At 43.8% G+C, this 21117-nt stretch overlaps 1 protein-coding gene across 2 annotated transcripts in view; it reads right to left on the reverse strand.

Annotated features, from left to right (window-relative positions):
• TNFRSF19 (TNF receptor superfamily member 19) overlaps positions 1-21117 on the reverse strand; it is an 85373-nt gene that overhangs the window by 1291 nt on the left and 62965 nt on the right. For both annotated transcript variants that reach the window (XM_022574501.3, XM_022574499.3), the window contains exons 6-9: positions 8611-8775; positions 8006-8131; positions 4613-4715; positions 3611-4016 (exon numbers count right to left, since the gene is read on the reverse strand). In XM_022574501.3, the coding sequence (XP_022430209.1) occupies positions 3611-4016; positions 4613-4715; positions 8006-8131; positions 8611-8775 (800 nt within the window). The remainder of the gene's footprint in view (positions 1-3610; positions 4017-4612; positions 4716-8005; positions 8132-8610; positions 8776-21117) is intronic.

Consider the following 21117-nt stretch of genomic DNA (forward strand, 5'->3'; position numbering starts at 1 on the left):
AAAGACAGCTCTCACTCCTATTTGCTTTATCCCGAACCATATCACTATCAGGCTCTGGGTGGCATTAAACTACCCACAGGAAGACTACCGTGTAAAAATAAATTTTTGGAAGCAAATGCATCACACATTAGAAATCCGAGCCTCACACCAAATACAGACAAAAGTCCCTTGGTGCACTTGGCAATAAATCGAATCATCACACTGTACACCTTTAACTTCTGCTACGTTATATGTCAATTACCTCTCCACAAAGCTGGGGAAAAAAGAGTGAATAGAGGTTAAAATACAAGTGAATGAAACTTGTATTCACGTGAAATAGAGGTTAAAATACAAGTGAATGAAACTTGTATTCATGTGAAATAGAGGTTAAAATACAAGTGAGTGCCTGGGTAGGAATTTAAAGTTTCATTGAAAATAAAATAGAAATAAATAATGGTTTAAAAAGGGGCGGGGCTGTTTTGGTAACAGCTGCCCTCATCCACCCCCGGAACGGAAAACAGTGCCCTCCTGAGTTAGGAGTGAGCCCACATCAGGGGCCAAGCTCACTGCACTTGAACTTGAGGAGCCAGGAGTCCTGCCCTCTGGTCCATTAATAGAAAGCTTCCTAAATCAAATTCTTTGCAAGAGGTAAGTTCAGTAACTACGACTAAGAGAAGTGTTTTTCAGAGTTTAAAAAAGATTCTCGCTTAAAATGGGCTCAAAATATTATTTGCTATTTTTTTTTTTTTTTTTGTACGCGGGCCTCTCACTGTTGTGGCCTCTCCCGCTGCGGAGCACAGGCTCTGGACGCGCAGGCTCAGCGGCCATGGCTCACGGGCCCAGCCGCTCCGCGGCATGTGGGATCTTCCCGGACCGGGGCACGAACCCGTGTCCCCTGCCTCGGCAGGCGGACTCTCAACCACTGCACCGCCAGGGAAGCCCTGCTATTTTTAACTATATGGAGAAAATGGAAATGATTTACATTTTAACAATCCCTTTCCTGAATTCAGGATGTCTTATTTAGATTTGCCGAAATTATCTAATAGTTATAAGACAACACATCTTGGAAAGCCTATAAAAACCTTTCATTAATAAATTACATGGAGTGGGGCTTCCCTGGTGGCACAGTGGTTGAGAATCCGCCTGCCAATGCAGGAGACACGGGTTCGAGCCCTGGTCCGGGAAGATCCCACATGTTGCGGAGCAACTAAGCCCGTGCGCCACAACTCCTGAGCCTGCGCTCTAGAGCCCACAAGCCACAACTACTGAGCCCGTGTGCCACAACTACTGAAGTCCGCGTGCCTAGAACCCATGCTCCGCAGCAAGAGAAGGCACCGCAATGAGAAGCCCGCGCACTGCAAGGAAGAGTAGCCCCGCTCACCGCAACTAGAGAAAGCCCGCGTGCAACAACCAAGATCTAACGAAGCCAAAACTAAATAAATAAAATAAATAAATTTATTAAAAAAATATCTGGTGATGTCCTTAGCCACTGAGAACTACCTCAGAAATGAATAAATAAATTACATGGAGCAACCTGAATGTAACATTTCCTCATTCATCTTATATGTAATTATAACTTTCCATCAGACTTTGAGTTGAAGGTATCTTTATGTAATCATGATTACCTTGACAACTCTCTCTGAAAAGAATTCATGTCATGATGCACCAATCTTACAAACTAAACTACATTTCTACAATTTTGCATCCATGTAGCTGGGACAAAAGGGCTCATCCACCCTACCTCCACCTCCTCGATAACATAGACAGGAAAAAGGGCAGGCTGAGTTGCTTCTGACATGACTTGGCTTCGAGATGCTTTATTCCTTAGTTTTAGAATTTACACCACAAAACTGGGGACAAGCTACAAAATTAAGACAAGCAGTAATTCTATTTACTGACAATACTCGGAAGAACTGTAGCTAGTGCGATGGTAGCACCGTCAGCGCAGCCACTCAGACTTTCTTCTGACAGTAGATACACGAGAAGGTGTAACAGATAATTCGTGAAGGTAACACAAGCAAGTTTATCATCAGAACGAAGTGACTTGATGGAAAAGAAACTTCAGCATTTTGTAATGAAAACGTGACTCAGATTAAATATTAAGTGTCCTAAGATGTTCATTTTAGAGTGCGCGGCAAGGCTTCCGATTGGGATGTTGGGATTAGCTGCCAAAGGGCCCCGTATCCTGTCTTCTGCGTCCTCCTCTCATCCGTTCTCGGGGCTTGTTAGCTGCTCTGGGCTGCTGGGGGTTCTCTGTCCAAAGGTCTGTGGGCCACGTCCATGCTGAGACCTATATGCACCTAGGCCAACTCTTAAGTCTTTTCTTATTATCCTCATGAACAGTGTGAAAATCAGAGGCTGGCCCCAAAGAACAAGGTCAGTGAGTGAGCTTTCCCAGCTACAGAGGTACGCAGTCTGTGCTTTTTAAACTGCCTCATTTGTTTGATCTTCCTCCTTTCATGGATCTCTTCTTCATTTCCGTTATTATGAGAAAACCAACATCGCTTTTTCTCCAAAGCCAACAAGTGTTTTCAGTACAGAATTCCCTGTACATGCTTTATAGATTTTCTTCACAGTTAAAAAAAAAAAGTACTGCAGGTTTAGATGCACATAAACCCACATATGTGTTCTTAGAAGGAACTATCTCCGTCCACACTGACTTTAGACTCTTTCTGATTTTATTAGACAAAGACAGGACGTCTCAAGGAAACAGAGGCGCTATCCAGGAGCGCGTGCAGCGTGCTTGTGGCTCATCGGCCGCGTCCCTGATCTGGGGCAGGAAGGACCCAAGGATGAGAGCAGCCCTGTCTGTGCAGAACAGGGCTTGCGGGGCCTGGGAGCCCCTGTTGCTGCGATTCTGCCCTTTCATACTCAAGGCCGGCATCGTTCTCCCAGAAGGACTCACACCAACAATGTATGTGCTCACATTCAGGGAATGCTTATACACGTTAAGCCAAATTCAGCAAAGGCCACCTCCTCACCTGGACGAGAAAGCAGGGACAGGGCCCAGGTGCCCCCGGGGTCAGAGCCCATCTCCCTTCAGTCACCACCTGCCCCACCCCAAAACCTGATTTCAGACCCTTCCATCTGGAAGGATCTTCTGCTGTATTTGGTGCCAGATCACAACCAACAATCAATTTCCAACCAAACTGATCAATCAGTCAAAGCAAAGCGATCTAGAAGAACCACAGTGAAAGAGAGAGGAGGGAAAAGGGTAACCGTAGGGGACCTAAATTCTCATTAACTTGACCGTGAATGGACAGCATGTAGGTATTGGGCATAAGAACATCACAGGGGAAGACAAAGGTGAGGAACTGCTTCCAAGATGCTCCCATAACTAATTCATCTCTCAGCCAGGATGGTGCTGGGGTGTGGTGCTGGGTAGCTGGAGTGACAAGAGGAGAAAAGAATGCGGCTGCCCTGGATGGCCTTAGAGATAAGCTGTTAGTTAAAAAAAAAAAGACTCCTGAAATTTAATTTAAATATATTCTCCTATAACATACAAGAAGTTATGAAGGATGGAAAGAGCTTCTCCCCAGGTTCCCCCACATTTAATGGGGGACAGAGTCCTGTTCCCTCTGGGCTTCCTTAAGTCACTGCTGTGCCCACACCGAATCCATCGCTGCCTTACCTGGGGTGACGGCTGAGTGGCCAGGTGACGGACATCTCCTCTCTCCTGAGCCAGCTGATTTCTGGCAGTGAGCGCGTCCTGAGTTAGCGCTGGTTCTGGCACTGAGTTGTTGAGTCTCGATAAATCAGTAGTTTCTGTAAAGTTTTCAGGGTGAGCTTGAATTGGAACTGCTCCACCAACCAGACCCCGACTACTGTTTGAGTCCAAGGATGCTGAACTTGCACTCTCTGGATTGAGAGAGTGAACGTCTTCTCCAGGGAGCTCAGGATAAGAATCGCAAGAAGAGATGTCGTCACCACAGCTGGGATTTTGCATCAGAGGCCAGGCGTCCGAAAACTCGCCACAGATGGACCTCGAAAGGGACCCAAAGAAAGTCGGCACTGCTTCCCCCGCTGGACCTGTGTTTCTGGACACATGTTCCAAAGAGCTGTAAGTACTCTACTGGGAGAAAAACCTACTACAAAGCAACATTCCAGCTATGCTTTTCAGTTTTCTAGATGAAATAAACAACAAGTTATTGAGTCAGAATTCTCATGCTTCCTTTGTTATAAACTTGCTTCAATACAGTAAGTTAAATTACTACGTTTACTTTAAAACCGAATTTTTATACCTACTTCTAACCAATATAAACTTAATCCGATGTCTAAAATAGGCAGTTTCCTGGGTCTTAATTGAGTTCCTTTGATTGCTGTTCTAAAATTCTCTGAGTATGTGACATGCTAAAAATTACTTACAAATGATGGAAGTGTCACAAATCATGAATATAAGAGAAAAACAAAATTAGTGGAACATAAAGAATAAAGAATGTTACACTGGCTATCAGTAACCCTGAGACACTTACCTAATTCTTGCCAAAGTTCCCACCTCCTACAACGTCTAGAATGTTATTAATGATACTAAAAGCGTGATGTCCCATAGTTTCCCATGAAAATTGGTACATGAGTAGCCTGTATATTTGCACGCGGGAACACGAAATTATATAGATTAAAAACACCCATTTACCTGTCCTGAAGAATGTCCTTGGAGTGCACCCTACAAGCAGGAGTCTCCCGGCCGACGCTGCAGGCCCCGTCACAGCACGGGGATGGGATGAGATGCACGGGCCCTAGGAAAGCCGGCAGGGCTGTGAGGCGCTGTGCTTGTTTATACCAGTTCAACACTGCTCTCGAAAATTTAGCTATTCCCCTTTGGGTGACTTTCAGGGGGAAAGGGGTTATGAGGTTTAATTTTTTCTCTTTTTTCTTATCTTAAAAATGATGGACCACTTCTATGAAGGACCCGGAAGAGTCAGATTCCTGGAGACAGAGAGTAGGATGGTGGGTCCCAGGGGCTGGAGGGCAGGAAGAATAGGGGGTGAGTGTTTAAAGGGGCCAGGGTTTCAGTTTCGGGTCGTGGAGAAGCTCTGGGGATGGTGGTGATGGTGGCACAACGATGTGAACGTGCTTAATGACCCCCAACTGTACACTGAGAAACGGCTAAAACGGTAAATTTAAGGTGATGTCTATTTTACTACAATGAAAATAAGGATGAAGAGGAATGAGGAGACGGTACGTGAAATGAGACTTTCACCTATGGCTGACGAGGGCGGAAAGAGCACAGGGTTTCTGCAGAGCGGGCTAGCCATGCAGTGCAGAACATAAACGTCTAAACCCTTTAACTCCACACGCACACAGCTTTTTGTTTTTTTACTGCTAGGAATGTATCGTAAAGAGTAACCACCTATGTGCACACAGCTTTGCAAACTATTATGTTCACTGAAGCGGTATGTACTTTTGGTTACAAAGATAATACACATTCACTGAAGAAAAAAACTTTAAAAATAGAGCGATTAGATCAGAAATTAAAAAATGAATCTTCCTTAATTCCATAAGCTGCAAGACACTGTCCACATTTCTGAGCAGCCTTCTAGACTTCTCTCTCTACATATACAGACATATGTAACTCTGATTTTATAAAACTATAGATATAGTAAAACATACAGACAAAATTAGGAAATTAGCATTAATCACGCTGTTGTGTAAGAGAACATTCTTGTCCTTAGGAAACAAGCGCTGAAGTAAAGGGACACCTTATCTGCAACAGATTTTTCTCTTTTTTTGGCTGCACTGCACAGCTTGTGGGATCTCAGTTCGCCAACTAGGGACTGAACCCAGGCCACAGCAGTGAAAGCCCAGAATCCTAACCACTAGGCCACCAGTGAACTCCCTGCAACTGATTTTTAAATGGAAATTTAAAAACTGTGTACATGTCTATGTAAAGCACACAGTTGGCCCTTGAACAACATGGATTTGCACTGTGTGGGTGCACGTACTGGAAGATTTTCCTCAACAGTAAATACTACAGTGCCACACGATCAGCGGGTATTTGGTTCCGAGGATGTAGGACCACGGATACGGAGAAACCGTGAACACAGAGAAGCCGCAGATACAGAGGGTCAACTGTAAGTTACAAGTTGATTTTTGACTGGGCGGAGAGTGGGTGCCCCTAACCCCCGAGCTGTTCAAGGGTCGACTGTGTACACCCACCATACTTAGAAAGAGATAAAAATGATAAAGCAAATGTGGACATGAGATAAAATGTTAATACTGGGGGAATCTAGGGACAGGGTATGTGGGAATTCTTTGTCCTATTCTTTCAACATTTTTGTAAGTCTGAAATTATGTCAAAATAAAAGTGAAAAGAAAATGGGCACTGTCACTAAGGAAGAAGCAATTTATATGATGAGCGACACTGAGCCTGGGCGGGTGACAGCGGGGGCGGACGCTGTCCAGTCTCCGCGTTCTATTTCAAAAACGTGCAACAAAGCCATCCACGTATTTAATCTTTCTTTTCAGATAGAAGTGACGATGAGGCAGAGTTTGCACAAAGCTGTACTTGATCACATGTAAACCCAACTGTCTCTCTCAAGCAATCCTGTTTGCTAACTCTGATCTAGGGGCAGTGCCTGGCGCAGCATCTAGAAAATGTGGTGCTTGGGCCGCCTTGAGAATCACCAAGGCATCGGTGCTGTCAGGAGCCGAGTCTACGATCTCTGCAGGCAAAGGCAAAACCAGATCCACGCATGCTATGGCAATCCCATGTTTTATTCTTAACCCTAAAGCAGAAGACAGTAGTGGCCAGTAGAGAAATAATTACGTTGAAGATGCCTTATCCCACATATTAAATATTAGACTGAAAAGCTGAACCCTGCAATTTCTTGAAAAGAAAGATCGGACAGTTCTGAGACAATAAGCAATTGAATTGGGAAACGTTTCACTTCAAGGAAGGTTACAGGAGACAAAATGCTGCTGCACTATTGCAACCACAGGTGCCGGGGGACCTGTGAGGGGTGGATGGGGCAGGCGGCGGGCAGGCTTCCGGAAGGGCTGCGGCCGCGTCGATTTTTACTTTGCAGAGGAGATGAGTTTGTGGGGACAGGGGCAGGAAGTGTGCCAGCTGGTGTGACCTTTGCCCGTTTTTGCCCACGTTAGAAACCAAGTCCATCTGAATCACAGGCAGACGCGGCTGTGTCGTGCCTCACAGTTATTGCTTTTTCCCAAAGTGAAGGTTTGTGGCCACCTTGCGTCGAGCAGGTCTGTGGACAGCATTTTTCCTGCAGCATCTCCTCACTTTGTGTCTGTGTCCCATTTTGGTAATTCTCACGATATTTCGAATTTTTCATTATTATTATATTTGTTCTGCTGATCTGTGATCAGGGATCTCTGATGTTACTACTGTACTCGCTGAAGGCTCAGATGACGGTTAGCATTTTTCAGCAATAAAGTATTTTTAAATTAAGATGTATACATTATTTTTTTAGACATAATGCTGTTGCACACTTAACAGACTTCGGTACAGTGCAAACATAACCGCTATATGCACTGGGAAAGCCCAAAATATCACGTGACTCGCTTTATTGCAATATTCACTTTATTGCAGTGGTCTGGAACCGAACCCACAGTATCTCCGGGGTCTGCCTGGACTTCCCTGAACTTTCACTTCTGTCAATAACCCCAGAGGCAATTATGGTTTGTGGAAAACCCTGCAATAGGTCTCCCTCCTCCCTCTTCTTTAAGATATCCCAAAACACACTAAGACACTTACATGCAGGTTCAGGTGGAATCCACCAGACAAGAAAGGAGATGGATCCCCTGCTCTACAAAAGGCTCATATTATTTTAAATCAATTCACCCCCAAATAAAGGCAAACTTGCTTAAAAAGTTACTGAGAAATTCTAGAATTTTAATGAGATGCTTCTTTTCTGTTAAATACTTAAGAGACACAAAACACCCAAAACATCAGGGGATGGGGGGAGAACGACTGAACTAGATTAGCTTTAACTGGAAAACTGAGTGGGAGCAGTTCTTTGCAGCTTCAGGGCCTGCATTCCTAGTGGCCCCCAAGCACTGAACTTACCGCAGGTCTGGGCCGAGTCCCGGTGGCACTGACAACAGGCGTGGGGCGCAGGGCCGCTGAGCCGAGGTCTGTCGAAACAGGACAGTTCAGAACCGTTGTACTGCAGGTCCTGTGCCCTCAGGGACCCTGCGGAGGCCGAGAGCTCGGTCAGCAAGACAGCTTCCCCAGGAGGAGCCCACAAACATCCCAGTGCAACCAGAACTACCCCGGCTTTTGCAGTTATAAAGGAAAGGAGAGCTGTTGTTCACATCTAAAAATACTTCTTACACGGAAGCAAAGATATGAAACAATCAGTCAAGACAGCTCGAGATGTAAGGTACTTGCGTGGCCAGAACTCAGACGAGCTGTGTTTCTGCCGAGGGGCGGGGGTACCCCTGCCTCCTCAGGTCCCCGGGAAGTGATGCTGCCCAGTGGCCGCGCCCTCAGCCCTTTTGGCAGGAGGCCTCTTGGGGAGCAGGCCCCTGGGACGCCTGTTTCCACGTGCTCTCTCTGTCCCTTTGGCTGCAACCTGACTCTCCTCTTAGGTTCTCGTCGAACACCCGGATGGCAGTGATGACCAACACCCTCACCAAGATGCTAAGACACAGAAAGGGCTCAGAACTCACAGCTGGGTTTCTTCTCCATAAACTGCCGCTTACAGTATATGACGCAGAGGATGAGCAGGGCCAGCAGGACGGTGGCCAGGGCGCTGCAGATCACGGCAGCCAGGGCCGTGTCCCGCGGGCTGGAGGCCGTGGACGGGATCCTCACCAGGTTGACCTTGCTGGTACCTGAAAACCACGGGGATGGAATCAGCACATCTCGACCACCCAAGGGACTCAGGTGCTCACACTGAACTCGGGGTCCCCTGCAGCAGTGGCCTTCATGCAACATCAATGAGACCAGGGGGAGGTGTTCTAGAGGGCTCAGACTCTCCCTCCGCCCGGGAGATCGCTTGAATACCGCACCTCTCCCTGCGACTCTCCTCTGTTCCCCTGACACCAACCACGAGCAGCCCCGACACGTGTGCTGTCGGGCCCGTTGGACCAGAACCATCTGCGAGTCGGGAATCTGTCATCTTGTTCTTCCTCCCCAGCACTTGGCAGTGTGGGCCGCAGAGCAAGCACTCGATATGCGCCCTTTAATTGGAATTAGACCTTCTACAGTTTTAAGCAGGCTGAACTAAAGTATGCTTTGGGGGTCCACTTTAGGGGAAAACCAGGACTTGGATCATTCATAACCTCACAGCAGGCCCCCAATTTCTGAGACAGTGAACATTTTTTAACGCCTTAGCTGTTAAATTACTGAACAACACCTAAGTTTTGGAGAAAAAACCCGAACACTGTTGTGATCTCAGATGGACAGCACTTCTCAGTTTGGACGAAGCACATCTTGAGGGCCGATTGCCCCTGTGGCTCACGGTGATGGTAATGGACTTGGCAGCCCTAGAGGTGACAGGCTGGTGTCTGCATCTGTGCTGCACACGGCACAAAAGGCCACCTGGTACTTTCTCCCCACCCATGAGTGCACAGGCCCCACCCCCATCCCAACCCCTGAAGCCTGGTTTCCACTGTACGACCCCTGCGGCTAGAGCCAGAGAGAAACTTCAGGGTTGATATTATTGAATCATAAAAATACGACCGCAGGAGCGATCGTTTTGGAATGTTGAATCTTGGTGTATCTACACTCAGTGATTCTGGGCCACCCTCATACACGTTTCTTATTGCCACTGGGAAAGGCACATAAACCATATACCTTGGACCTGGATGAATAAGAATCTTAATCCAATCATACATTTTGAAGGATATCTGTTTGTAAACATGTTTTAATATTCATAAACAAATAGCGCTTCTAGCTATGTAGACATAGTGTCATAATCAAATCGCACACGTTAGATGTTCATCACACAGCAAGTTAAATAGATTACACCTCTGACCTGATAGAGATGAAATCTAAACCTGAAACAGCCTCTGTCAGTGGACAAATTCACAAGAGGACGTATGAACACAAGCACAGCTGTGCAAACACTGGTAAGTAAATACACGAATAGCAATTTATATCGAATGCAAGTAAAATCGTGGGCTACGCTTGGGAAACATTAAGTATTACCTGTTGCGACCAAATGGTGAAGTTGATTTATGTTTGTGAGAAAGTGGTTTAGTTCAGAGTGAGATCAGGCCCCTTAGCTGAAACTTTCCGCCAAATAACCAAGCTCTAGTCAATACCAGGCTTTAGCAGAACTGTTATCAAAATGAGACTGAATACATTATTTGAGTCGAAGATAAAGTTCCTAACTACGATGTAAGGATTAAGTTAAACTCATTGATCAATGGAGTATTAGATATTCAGAAAAACCCTACGAGGAACCAGGTTAAAGTAGAACAAGATTAGAGTCTTCTGGGTTCTTATTGTTTAAAACCTTTCTAAAATGGATTAGTCAACTTCCTTGCCTTCACAGAAAAGGAACTGTTTCTAACATAAATCAGCTGAAATGCCCTCAAATGGGTATCATATTTTTCATTTGGTGGTTTGTGACTCAGGGCTTATTTTCCCCAAGCCAATCAGAAAAGTCTTGGTAACACGTATCTTTCCAAGGAAGCGCACGAATACTGTGATATCAGTGCTACTGAGTGGTCGTAATAACATCCATTTTAAACATAATTACACCAAATAAGCTACTTCTCTATGCATTTCCCAGGCAGGAGCATCTGAAGACGAACAAGAAAATACAGACATTTCACCTCTCAGTTTTTGACACCTATATACGAAAAGGCATCTTGTTAATGCAAACACCCCTCCCAGGAGTCCCCATGGGAAGCATGCTCCGAAAGCCACATTCTTTATTCTTGTTTATGTGGACAAGTTTATGACAACCCTGACAGCAAACACCATCTTTTTTTTTTTTTTTTTTTAATGGGAAATGGGTTCATCATTCTCAAGTTTGTCACATCAGCAATGCAGACATAACTACAGAAGCTGTGAGAGCTTGGGCCGAATATCACTAGTTTTAGAACCACCCCCAGAAACTCATTCACATCAGTTCCTGATAAAAGCCTATTTTCTTATCATTCTTTTGACTTGAGCAGTAAAAACAGAGGGGAGGGAGCGGTACCAGCTGTATGAAATGGCTTCTACCCTACTAAGTTCTGGCTCAGAAAAGGACTTATTGACTACAAACCAAAACAGATTGCTTCTCTGACCTGTCATTGCTGCCATGATACTAAGATTCAAGATTCTTTCCACCCACGGCTCTAACTCAATTCCCTGGCCAAGCACCTCGATGCCTACAAGGCATCTCACCCTCATCTTGCTAGGATCCTGAGGGTACTTCCAAGGAACCAGGAATAGGACTACCCGTATTCTCTGGAAAGTTCTAACTTTTCTGGAACACAAAGGCACATCTTACCCTCACCAATTATCAGATTCCTCCCTGATCTCAGCACTACCCTTTGGCAAGTTACTTCAGAGTGAGAGCTGTTCCTTCGCTTAAATTTTATGTTACAGGACACACTGTACGTGGGTTCTGTTTCACACTGAACATTTCAGTGGGCTCGGCTCAACTGGACGATGATGTATGAGTGTCTGTAGTGACTAAGACGTCTCAGTCCTACAAGGCTAAGTGCGGATCTGAACAGATGAGAGCACGGGGGGCATTTGCAAGGCCTGGCAAGTGTTTCTATAAGGCCTGCCCCCCCCTTTGGAGTGGGACAAGGTGAGTGAATCCGAGTAGCTGAGACGCCCTCCTTGCACCTCAGCCTCTAGAGAGCTTCGGAACGTGGCTGGGGAGACGTGTGTGTTGGGGGGATTTGTTGCCGGGCTCCGACTGCTTTCGGGAAAGTCCGAGGAAGAGCTCAGGCCGGAGTGGACCTTTCCTCCACCTGACGCTGACATGCACCTCCGGTGACCCCACCCTCCTGACGACGGGGTGAAGTCCGTTGACCACCCTCTATTTATAGAGGAGAAAACCCAGACTTTGAGGGACTTGCTCAAGGTCACACAGCAACATGCAGGCAGCTTGAGAACCGGAACCTGGCCTTCGGATCCTTTCTGGTGGACCACCCTGTCCAGGGATGCAGGTAAAACATCTGTCAGGTAACGACGAGCGGAATGTGGCTCATCTCTGTGGGGAGAAGCTGGCCGGGCCCCAGAGAGACCACGGGCCTCCTGATCACAGACCTGTCCACGTGTCCAGGTGTCCAGGTGTGCATGGAAGCTGGTTCCACTTGAGGGCCTCTGGCCCAGCGTGGATCTCAGTGTTGCATGATGAGCTGGGCAGAGGGGAAACTCTAGGGAGGGGCTTGAGTCTGGAATGGATTCGAGGGTGAGATGGCAGGAGGGGCAGCGCCCAGACGCCCTCCACTAGTAACTGCAGCTCTGCTTCCTCTCGAGCCTCCTGCTTGTTCAACCTCACGCCTGAGTAGGCTGTGTTTAAAAACCTGCTGAACAAAAGCTCCCTCTTCCCAGAGCCCACTCTCCACAGAGGGTGCTAAACAGGGAGGACGGAACTGGTTGGCACCATCCATCTGGCCCCTCCCTGAACCTCAGCCTCCCCAGGGACGATTACACAGGGGCTCATATGTGGCACCGAGATCCACTGCGAGGGGCCATGAGAACTTCTCTCAGGGCGGAACGAGCTTCCATGCACACCTGCACACCCGGACAGGTCTGCGGTCAGGAGCCCGTGACCTCCCTGTGGACTGGCCGGCCTCTCCCCACGGAGATGAGAGTGGTCTTTAGAGTAAAGAACAGGATTACGTCAGACGCTGCATGTCACTTCTCTGAACTTTACATTCCCAGTCCAAGCTGCTTTCCCAACTCCAGAGTCACAAACCCAACGGCCAGCTGGACGTCTCCACGTGGATGGGGAAGCACCTAAGCCCAGCATATCCAAAAACGAGCTCTCCACCACCCCGACCCACCCTCTTCCCAGCACCCGCCCTGCGCCCCATGAATCCCTCCTCCCTGCCATGGCCTCGGCCTGCAGCACCCTCCCCGGGCTGCGAGCATCACCCCTCCACTGCTGTAGCTCTTTCCTCAAGTGTCACCTACTCAGTGAGGCTTCCCTGCCGAACTCCTTAAAACTGTCACCTCTCTCCAATGCCCCCCGGCTTTCCTTTCCTCCCCAGCACTTGCCACCATCTGACGTTTCATATATTTAACTTGGGTGCTTCCTTGTCATTCTCCCCTGTGGTGGGAGCAGTACAGCCCACTCGGCTTCCCCAAACCCACCCCCCTGCCTTGTGTTGAAGCTGGTCCAGCAAGCGGCTACATTTCCCAGCCTCCTTTGTAGCCAAGTGTGATACGTCCAAATCAGAGTCGAGGGGGCCCGGGAGGATGAGCAGAAGGGATGGGGTGGCATCTGTGTCACCTCCACTTTAGGGACAAATTACTCCAGAGTCCCCTTCACTGGGGCTGGAGCTGCATGTAGCAGCAGCCCAGTCTGGATCCTATGGGTGAGGAGGACCGATGAGGAAGCTACCCAAAGGCTGGCAAAGCAGCAGGGGCCAGACGCTGGGCCTCTGAAGGACACCTGCAGCACAGCTGCTCCACCAGCTGCACCACGTGCACGGTTACAGAACAGAGGGGACCCGCTGTCTTACAGAGGCTGCACTACTGGGGGGCTTCCTTGTTGCAGGTGCTAAGCCTTGAGCACAACCAATTAAATCCCTCCCTGAAATACAGGCTCCACAAGGGCAGAGATGTCATAGGTTTTGTTCACCACTGTACTGATGATACTTACAAGAGTTCTGGGCACACAGCTGGTGCCCAATAAATATAAACGATGAAACGAATGCATGTCTGTGAAAGAAACTGGAAAACCCTAAGCATTCCCCAAAGTTTGTTAAGTGGCAAACTGTCCAGTCACTGAGATGAGATTATACCCACAATGCGTTTGTCCCTTATCCCTCCACCTCTGGCTGGTGACAGTACAGGTGCAAACAGCTGGGGGAAAGTAACAGTTTCGTCTGCAGGCACTTACTTTACGTTATGTTAATTTGACTCTGGGAGAAAAAGCAAGGGCTGCTCAGATTTATCAATACAAGCCTTGAAGGTCATTGGCTATAACCTCAGAATGAGAATGAAACAAAAATTTAGCCCTCTCTATTCAATCTGAATCAGCAGCCCATGGGCTCGTCAAAAAGGGATCTTACTTAAGTTATTATCCGCCAAGTGTAATCTTAGTTAAAAATCCACACTTAGCAACAACTGATTTATAGTGAATTACCAAAGAAGCCAGAAAAGGAGAGGACCTTCAGGGGGTCAATCACATCTTCCAACAAAAGCTGCTTTGGTGTCAATTTCAGAAACTGACTGTTAGGCAAATTGGATCCAGGGAACGATTAAATCGCATTCCTATCATTTTACCAAATTAGGCATCTTTATCTTACATTTTTACCCACACCTTCCCCCTAAAACCACTCAGAGGGATGGAGAAAATTACATGAACATTTAGAGATCTGCTAACAACAGAAGCCCATGAATTTTTTTTGTAGAAAGTCATCCAAATTATCATCAACATTATCACAGACACCCCACACCAAACACCTACAGGGGGCCGGCCTCTTACTACCCACTTTTGGAATGTCATAATAATCCTTCACAGCACAGGTTTTACAGATGAAGACGTCTGTTCAAATCTATAAACAGTTTTTCATTTAAATCACCATTGGGTATTCATATTCTGGAAAGCAAACCAAACTACAGGGTTCCTTGGTTCGTACTGCGTTTGGCTGGCTTGTTTGATTTCAACGTGAGTATATTTTTAAAAATTGATTTCTTTCCTCATTTTTTTCAACCAAATTTACTGTAATATAAATTATTCAACAATTTGAATACAAGATAAATTATTTTTAAAAAATGAAGACATCTGTACAAATCTATAAACAGTTTTTCATTTAAACAACCATCGGGTGCTTGAATCTAGATTTAGGCCCGATTTGTCCGTCTGCTCTTTTAAAAAAATTAAGCTATGCTCCTTCCAATATTCCAACAATATTGCTTAGAGCAAAAAATATACTATGGTGTGAAGGACTGCTAGTTCAAATTTTGTACAGACCAGTAAATTCTACTTAATTAGCTAACATATACAATACAGCTTGACCTAACTTAAACACAAACAGAGCTTCACAAATTCAACCTCTCTTGCCCCAAGATTAAACAGGCTCTTGCATGCTATTGCAGTGAAAAAGAACATATGGCTCTTTAAATTTATTTTTTAAATGTTCTTTGTAAGGTCTATATGGTAGAACTAGATGAGTGTCAGATAAGTAGAGTAGGGAAGAACCCGTTGTAAATGAACTAATTATGCTTTCTGTCTGGGCTTCCATGTTTAAGATCTCACTAATGCCTTGTGTTTCCATCAGAGGGTTCACATAAGAAAATAATACAGCAGGTGTCACACTATGTGACAGATCACTTTGGAAACTCCAACAGAATTGGAAATGTGAGCCTTTTCACTTGTCGATGACCATGCTTTGGCACATGCAACTCAATTAACAATTCGTTCAGGAAGATAAACTTACAATTTAGACGTTTGCTAATAATTTTCAGTAATATATTTTATCTTTGACTTTTATATTTCTTTCAAGTAAAGTACAAATCAATCCATCGCTTTCTGTGCTCTTTCACAACCACTACCAATCAAAAAACCCCATGTTGAATAACTGTTCAACAAATTTAAAACCTGATAAATCTATTTCTAGCTATGTTCTTTCATTAAAAAAATATATTAATAAACAGCATTTTGCAATCTTAACTGAGGCAAGGATATAGTCCTGGAGTGTAAGGTTTATCTTGTTAATCTAAACTGGTTAAACAAAAATATCTATGGTAACACTCAATGTATGAATTCCAGATGTACTAAAGAAGTCTGCCAATAAACAAAATAGTTGGATTTTTTTTCCCTCTTCTAATTTATTTGTTTATTGAGGTATAGTTGATGTACAGAATTATATAAATTTCAGGTGTAACAATGTAGTGATTCACAATTTTTTAAGGTTGTATTCCATTTATAGTTATAATAAAATATAGGCTATATTCCCTGTGTGGCACATTATATCCGTGTGTCTTATTTATTTTATACATAGATCCTCTTCTAATTTAGATGAGGGTATTGATATGCAATTATGATTTACATTTGTTTTTTCACCTCCTCCCCTTTCTCTTGCCCTGCCTGCCCCTAGTTACAAGGGACACACACATTAAAAGAAAGCTTCTATTCTTTTTTTTTTTGGCATTTGAAGTATCCTTGGTTTTATTTAAAATAATAATAATGATGACGATAATGATGATGAAGGAGGGGCAAGAAGACATGATTACATTTTATTTGACATGCTAGAATAGCACTGTTCCTTTTTCTTTCCAAGTGGAATTTGTTGATTATGGATAACAAAGGAACATGTAAAGAAATAATATCAGTAATTTATTTCTGAGAAATGAAGACAGAGAGTATCAAAAGTGTCCCTGAGTATTTTCTTCTGATTTTTTTATAGACCTAATAAAACTATTTCTTACTTTGCTAAATGCAAAGTATAAAGAATATAAGTAAATATAAAGTATGGTTCTTAGCCTCAGGCAAGTTATAATCCAGCTGGGAGGAACAAACTGTGTAATTCTTATTCATGGAGATATCCTTACCTAAATGTGCCCGGGTTGTTTTTTTTGGCCAGCCATGGAGATAAAAGTTTGTTACTGAGGACGCTGGAGTACACTGTAGAGGAGGCTTGAATCCTCAGTGATGTCAAATACGAAATGGAGTATCTAAACTGAGGGTGGGCAAACTTTTCCTGGGAAGGTTTGCAACCACTCAACTCTGCTATTGCAAGGAAAAGGAGCCATAGACAATATGTACATGAATGGCTAGGACTGTATTCCCATAGGAAGAGCAGTAGTTTACTGATCCCTGCTCTACATCCTCTGCACTGCCTACCACCAGATTTCATTTATCTGTTGAGATAAACCCTTTGGAGTTCAAGCCACCAGCATATTCCTCTGAAATAAACAATAAATAAAACAGTCGGATCTTTAAAATCCATTTGATATCAAGCACTCTGACACTGGATGCGACGTAATGTAAAAGAGTGAGTCTTCATCATTTTACTTATCTTTCATTTTAAACTTTGGTCTTTGAACTATGTGGTTTGTTTTTCAATAACCGATAAAAAAACATTATTTGAAAATGAGATTTTTTTCTGTTTGCACAGAAAAAAATATATTTTTTAAACTGAATTGATTTTTTTTATTGTGGTGAAATATACGTAACATAAAATTTACATTTAGTGACACTGAGTACGTTCACAACATTGTGACCCATCACCACTAAAGTGACGGTTGTCCTCCTGCTTTTCGCCCGTGTCCTGGTAAACACTAACCTGCTTTCTGTCTCTATGAACTTGCCTACTCTGGATATTTCATATAAATGGAATCATAAAGTATCATGTGACCTTCTGTGTCTGGCTTCTTTCACTTCGTGGAAGGTCTTCGAGTTTCACCTACGTTACAGCGTGCATCACAACTTCATCCCTTTTTTATGACTGAATAACATGCCACTGTGTGGATGGACCACATTTCGTTTACTCATTCATCAGATGGTGGATATCTGAGTTGTCTCCACCCTTTGGCTACTATGAATAATGTTGCTATGAACATTTACGTTCAATCTTTTCCCATGTATGTTTAAACTTTTCACGAAGATACACAGCAATGGTTCCACACGCTATCAAAAGGTACGTTATTGTTATTTCACTAAGGAATTAAGTTAATCAGTCACTCACCTATTTAATGTTACTACACTAAAGCATTAAGTTAATTAGTAAGTCAGGAAATAAAAACAATTCCTGGGCAAACCAAGAGAAGAGTGGAAGGAGACAGCGTCAGAGAACTGGTCAGGATCAGTGCATGTAGGGATCTGTAAACCATAGTGAGGAGTTTGAATTCTGTTCTAAGAGTAATAGGAAGTACTCAACAATCGCAGAACATTTATAGCAGCAAATGTCTACATTTAAAAAGATCTAAAATCAATAACCTAATGTTTAACTTTGTGACATTAGAAAAATAAGACCAAACTAAACCAAAAGCTAGCAGATGGAATGAAATAATAAAGGTCAGAGCAGAGACAAATACACAGAGAAAAACAACAGAAGCGATAAAACCAAAAGTTGGTTCTTTGAAAAGATCAACAAAATTGATGAAACTTAGATTGACAGGAAAAAACGCGAGAAGACTCAAATAACTAAAATCAGAAATGAAAGAGCAGACATTGCTATGGACTTAACAGAAATAAAAAGGGTTATAAGAGAATATTATGAACAACAATACACCAACAAATTGGATAAACTAGGTAAAATAGAAAAATTCTTAGAAATACACAAGCCAACAAAACGGACACAGAAGAGATAGAAAACCAAAATAGAGAGACTATTATCTCATATTCCATCTCATGACAAAGAGATGGAATCAGTAATCAAAAACCTCCTGACAAAGAAGAGCCCAGAACCAGATGCCTTCACTGGTGAATTCTACCAAATATTTAAAGAAAAATCAACACCGTTCCTTCTCAAACTCTTCCAAAAAATGAAGAGGAAAGAAGAGTTCCTAACTCATTCTGTGAGGCCAACACTACCCTGATACCAAAGCCAGATAAAGGCACTATAAGGAAAGAGAACTACAGATGAAGATCCTTGCAGATATAGATGAAAAACCCTCAACAAAAATAGTAGCAACTCAAAGTCAGTGTATATTAAAGGATTATACACCATGACCAAGTGGGATCTATCCCATGAAGGCAATGATGATTAATCATAAAAAAAAATCAATCAACGTAATACACAATAAAAAAATGAAAGAGAAAAAAACCACATGATCATCTCATTTATGCTAAAAAAGTACTTGACAAAACCCTAACCCTTTCACGATAAAAACACTCAATATATCAGCAAGAGTCCTTGCCTGCGTCTGCTCCGAGCCGGCGGTTCTCCGTACACCCAGCACCCAGCACCCAGAGAGACATGCCCTGTGCCCACAGAGCAGATGTGGGCAAAGCGGTGGTGGCCAGGCTCAGACTGGGCTGCTCCGATCCAAGCAGATTTGTTCAAATCCAACAACTCTTGTAATACTTTCAGGTCCTCCTCTCAGAACACCACAGCTGCCCCAAATCCAGCGAGTGCCACCACGAGGCAAGTGGCAGTGCTCTGCAGTCCACAGCCGGTCTCCTGGGGATCTCCTCCTCCCTTCCATATCTCTGCTGTTAAGAGACTCAGGCCTGGAAACATCTCCACTCCCCCATCTTCTAAACCCAAGCCAAATGGCATCCAGACATCCAGTATGGCAAGGATGAAGCAGGTCTTCATCGAATCTGCTAGTTCCACACCTTATTTTATTGACACGGAAATGTCGAGGATCCCAAATTTGACTGCTTTGAAGAGCATGATGAATGCCAATATTAAATTTGCTGGAGTTTTATGTACAAGATGAAGACAGACAACATTTAAAATTACTTAAGATATGATTCCTTTAAATGTGGCTTAAGAAATATGGACACTTAAAACTCTACCTTGAAATAAGAATAGATTCTGTCTTACCTAGAGATAAAGGATGGGATGTGGAACAGAGATTCAGTTTTCATTTGGTTCATTAAATCTGTAAGGCCATAAGACAAGTAATATAAAAAGCTTCCAGGATTCTACTTATATGCACATTGGAAGGAACTTCCAGGTGTTACTGCAAATCTTCAAGGTACTGTTTCAGCAGTGCTAATTTAATGCTGATACACTCTGGACAAAGTTTTACACTGTTAAGCTCTCACTGCTCTCTTGGGGACTGAACTCTTTCCTCTGAGGCTTTGGATTTGACATTGCATTTGATGGTTTATGTGCCAGGGCAATGATGGTTTGGAATCTACCCCCAATACAAGCATAATGAGTAAATTTTGCTCATATACTTCTCACCTATTCCTGGTCCACAAGAGCACTAGATTCATTTGAGTAAACTGATTCCAAAGAGGTTGCACTGACCTAACCCTAACTCTAACTTACACGTGTATGGTCAACTGATTTTTAACAAGGGTGCCAAGACCATGCTCTTTAATAAACGGTGCTGGGAAAACTGGATATCCATGTGCAAAAGGATGAAGTTGGATACTATCTCATACCATATTAAAAAAATTAACTCAAAAAATGGATCAAAGATCTAAGTTTAAGAACTAAAGCTATAAAATTCTTAGAATAAAACATAGGGTAAAATCTTCATGACCTTGGATTTGGTATTTGGTTCCTTAAATACCAAAGCATAGCATAATAAAAAAATAATAATAATGGGAAGGGATTGGAGAGTTTTAAACGTGGAGGGTGACATGCTCTCACACTTTAGAAAGATAACCACCTGCTGGATGCTGAGGTGAAGAGAGAAGGACAACAGGTGAGGGGTGCACAGTGGTCTAGATGATGATGTTGATGGCTTGGGTTAAGACTGTAACCATGGAGATGTTGCCAGATGGTTACGTTTGAGAAATATTTGTTGTAAGAGCAACTGGATGTACTAGTTGTGAGTCATGTGCAAGGAAAGATGGAACCAACAATGATATGAGGTTTTGGAGTGAACCCAGAAAAACTATGGTGCCATTTACTAATCAGGATGGCAGAAGCTTGAAGGACACTGCATTTGGTGGGGGTCGGGAAGGAAGGGAATTCTGTTTTGGAAATGTGAAGTTTCAGATACCTGTTACCTGTCTACCCGGAGCTGCTGAGCTGGCAGCTGGATATCCCAACAAAGCATAAAAGAGATTGTAATTGGAGACACAGATTTGAAACTCTGTGTATAGATAATGTCAAAAGCCAGAGGACTGTAAAATCACCTACATGCGTAGCGTAGATAAAGAAGAGAACCTAGGACAGAACTCAGGTACACTGTGAAATTAGGAAATCTGATAGAAGAGGAGGAGCTAGCCTCTGAGATAAGAAGAAGAGAAGCCTGAAAAAGAATTCATTTCAAGAAAGAAGTGGTAAACAAAGGTTAATGGGATGAATTCTTCCAATTCTCAAATAACTAAGCAACATCAGGATTTATTTGGGGGATTGGTTACAGAAAGCAAATTTCAACAATTCCAGAGGAAAGTTAAAACAGATCTGTGATTTTTT

This window comes from Delphinapterus leucas, chromosome 18 (genome assembly GCF_059928025.1).
Source record: "Delphinapterus leucas isolate spDelLeu-1000000601 "Yukka" chromosome 18, BTC_Dleu_Yukka2, whole genome shotgun sequence".
Classification (NCBI taxonomy): domain Eukaryota; kingdom Metazoa; phylum Chordata; class Mammalia; order Artiodactyla; family Monodontidae; genus Delphinapterus; species Delphinapterus leucas.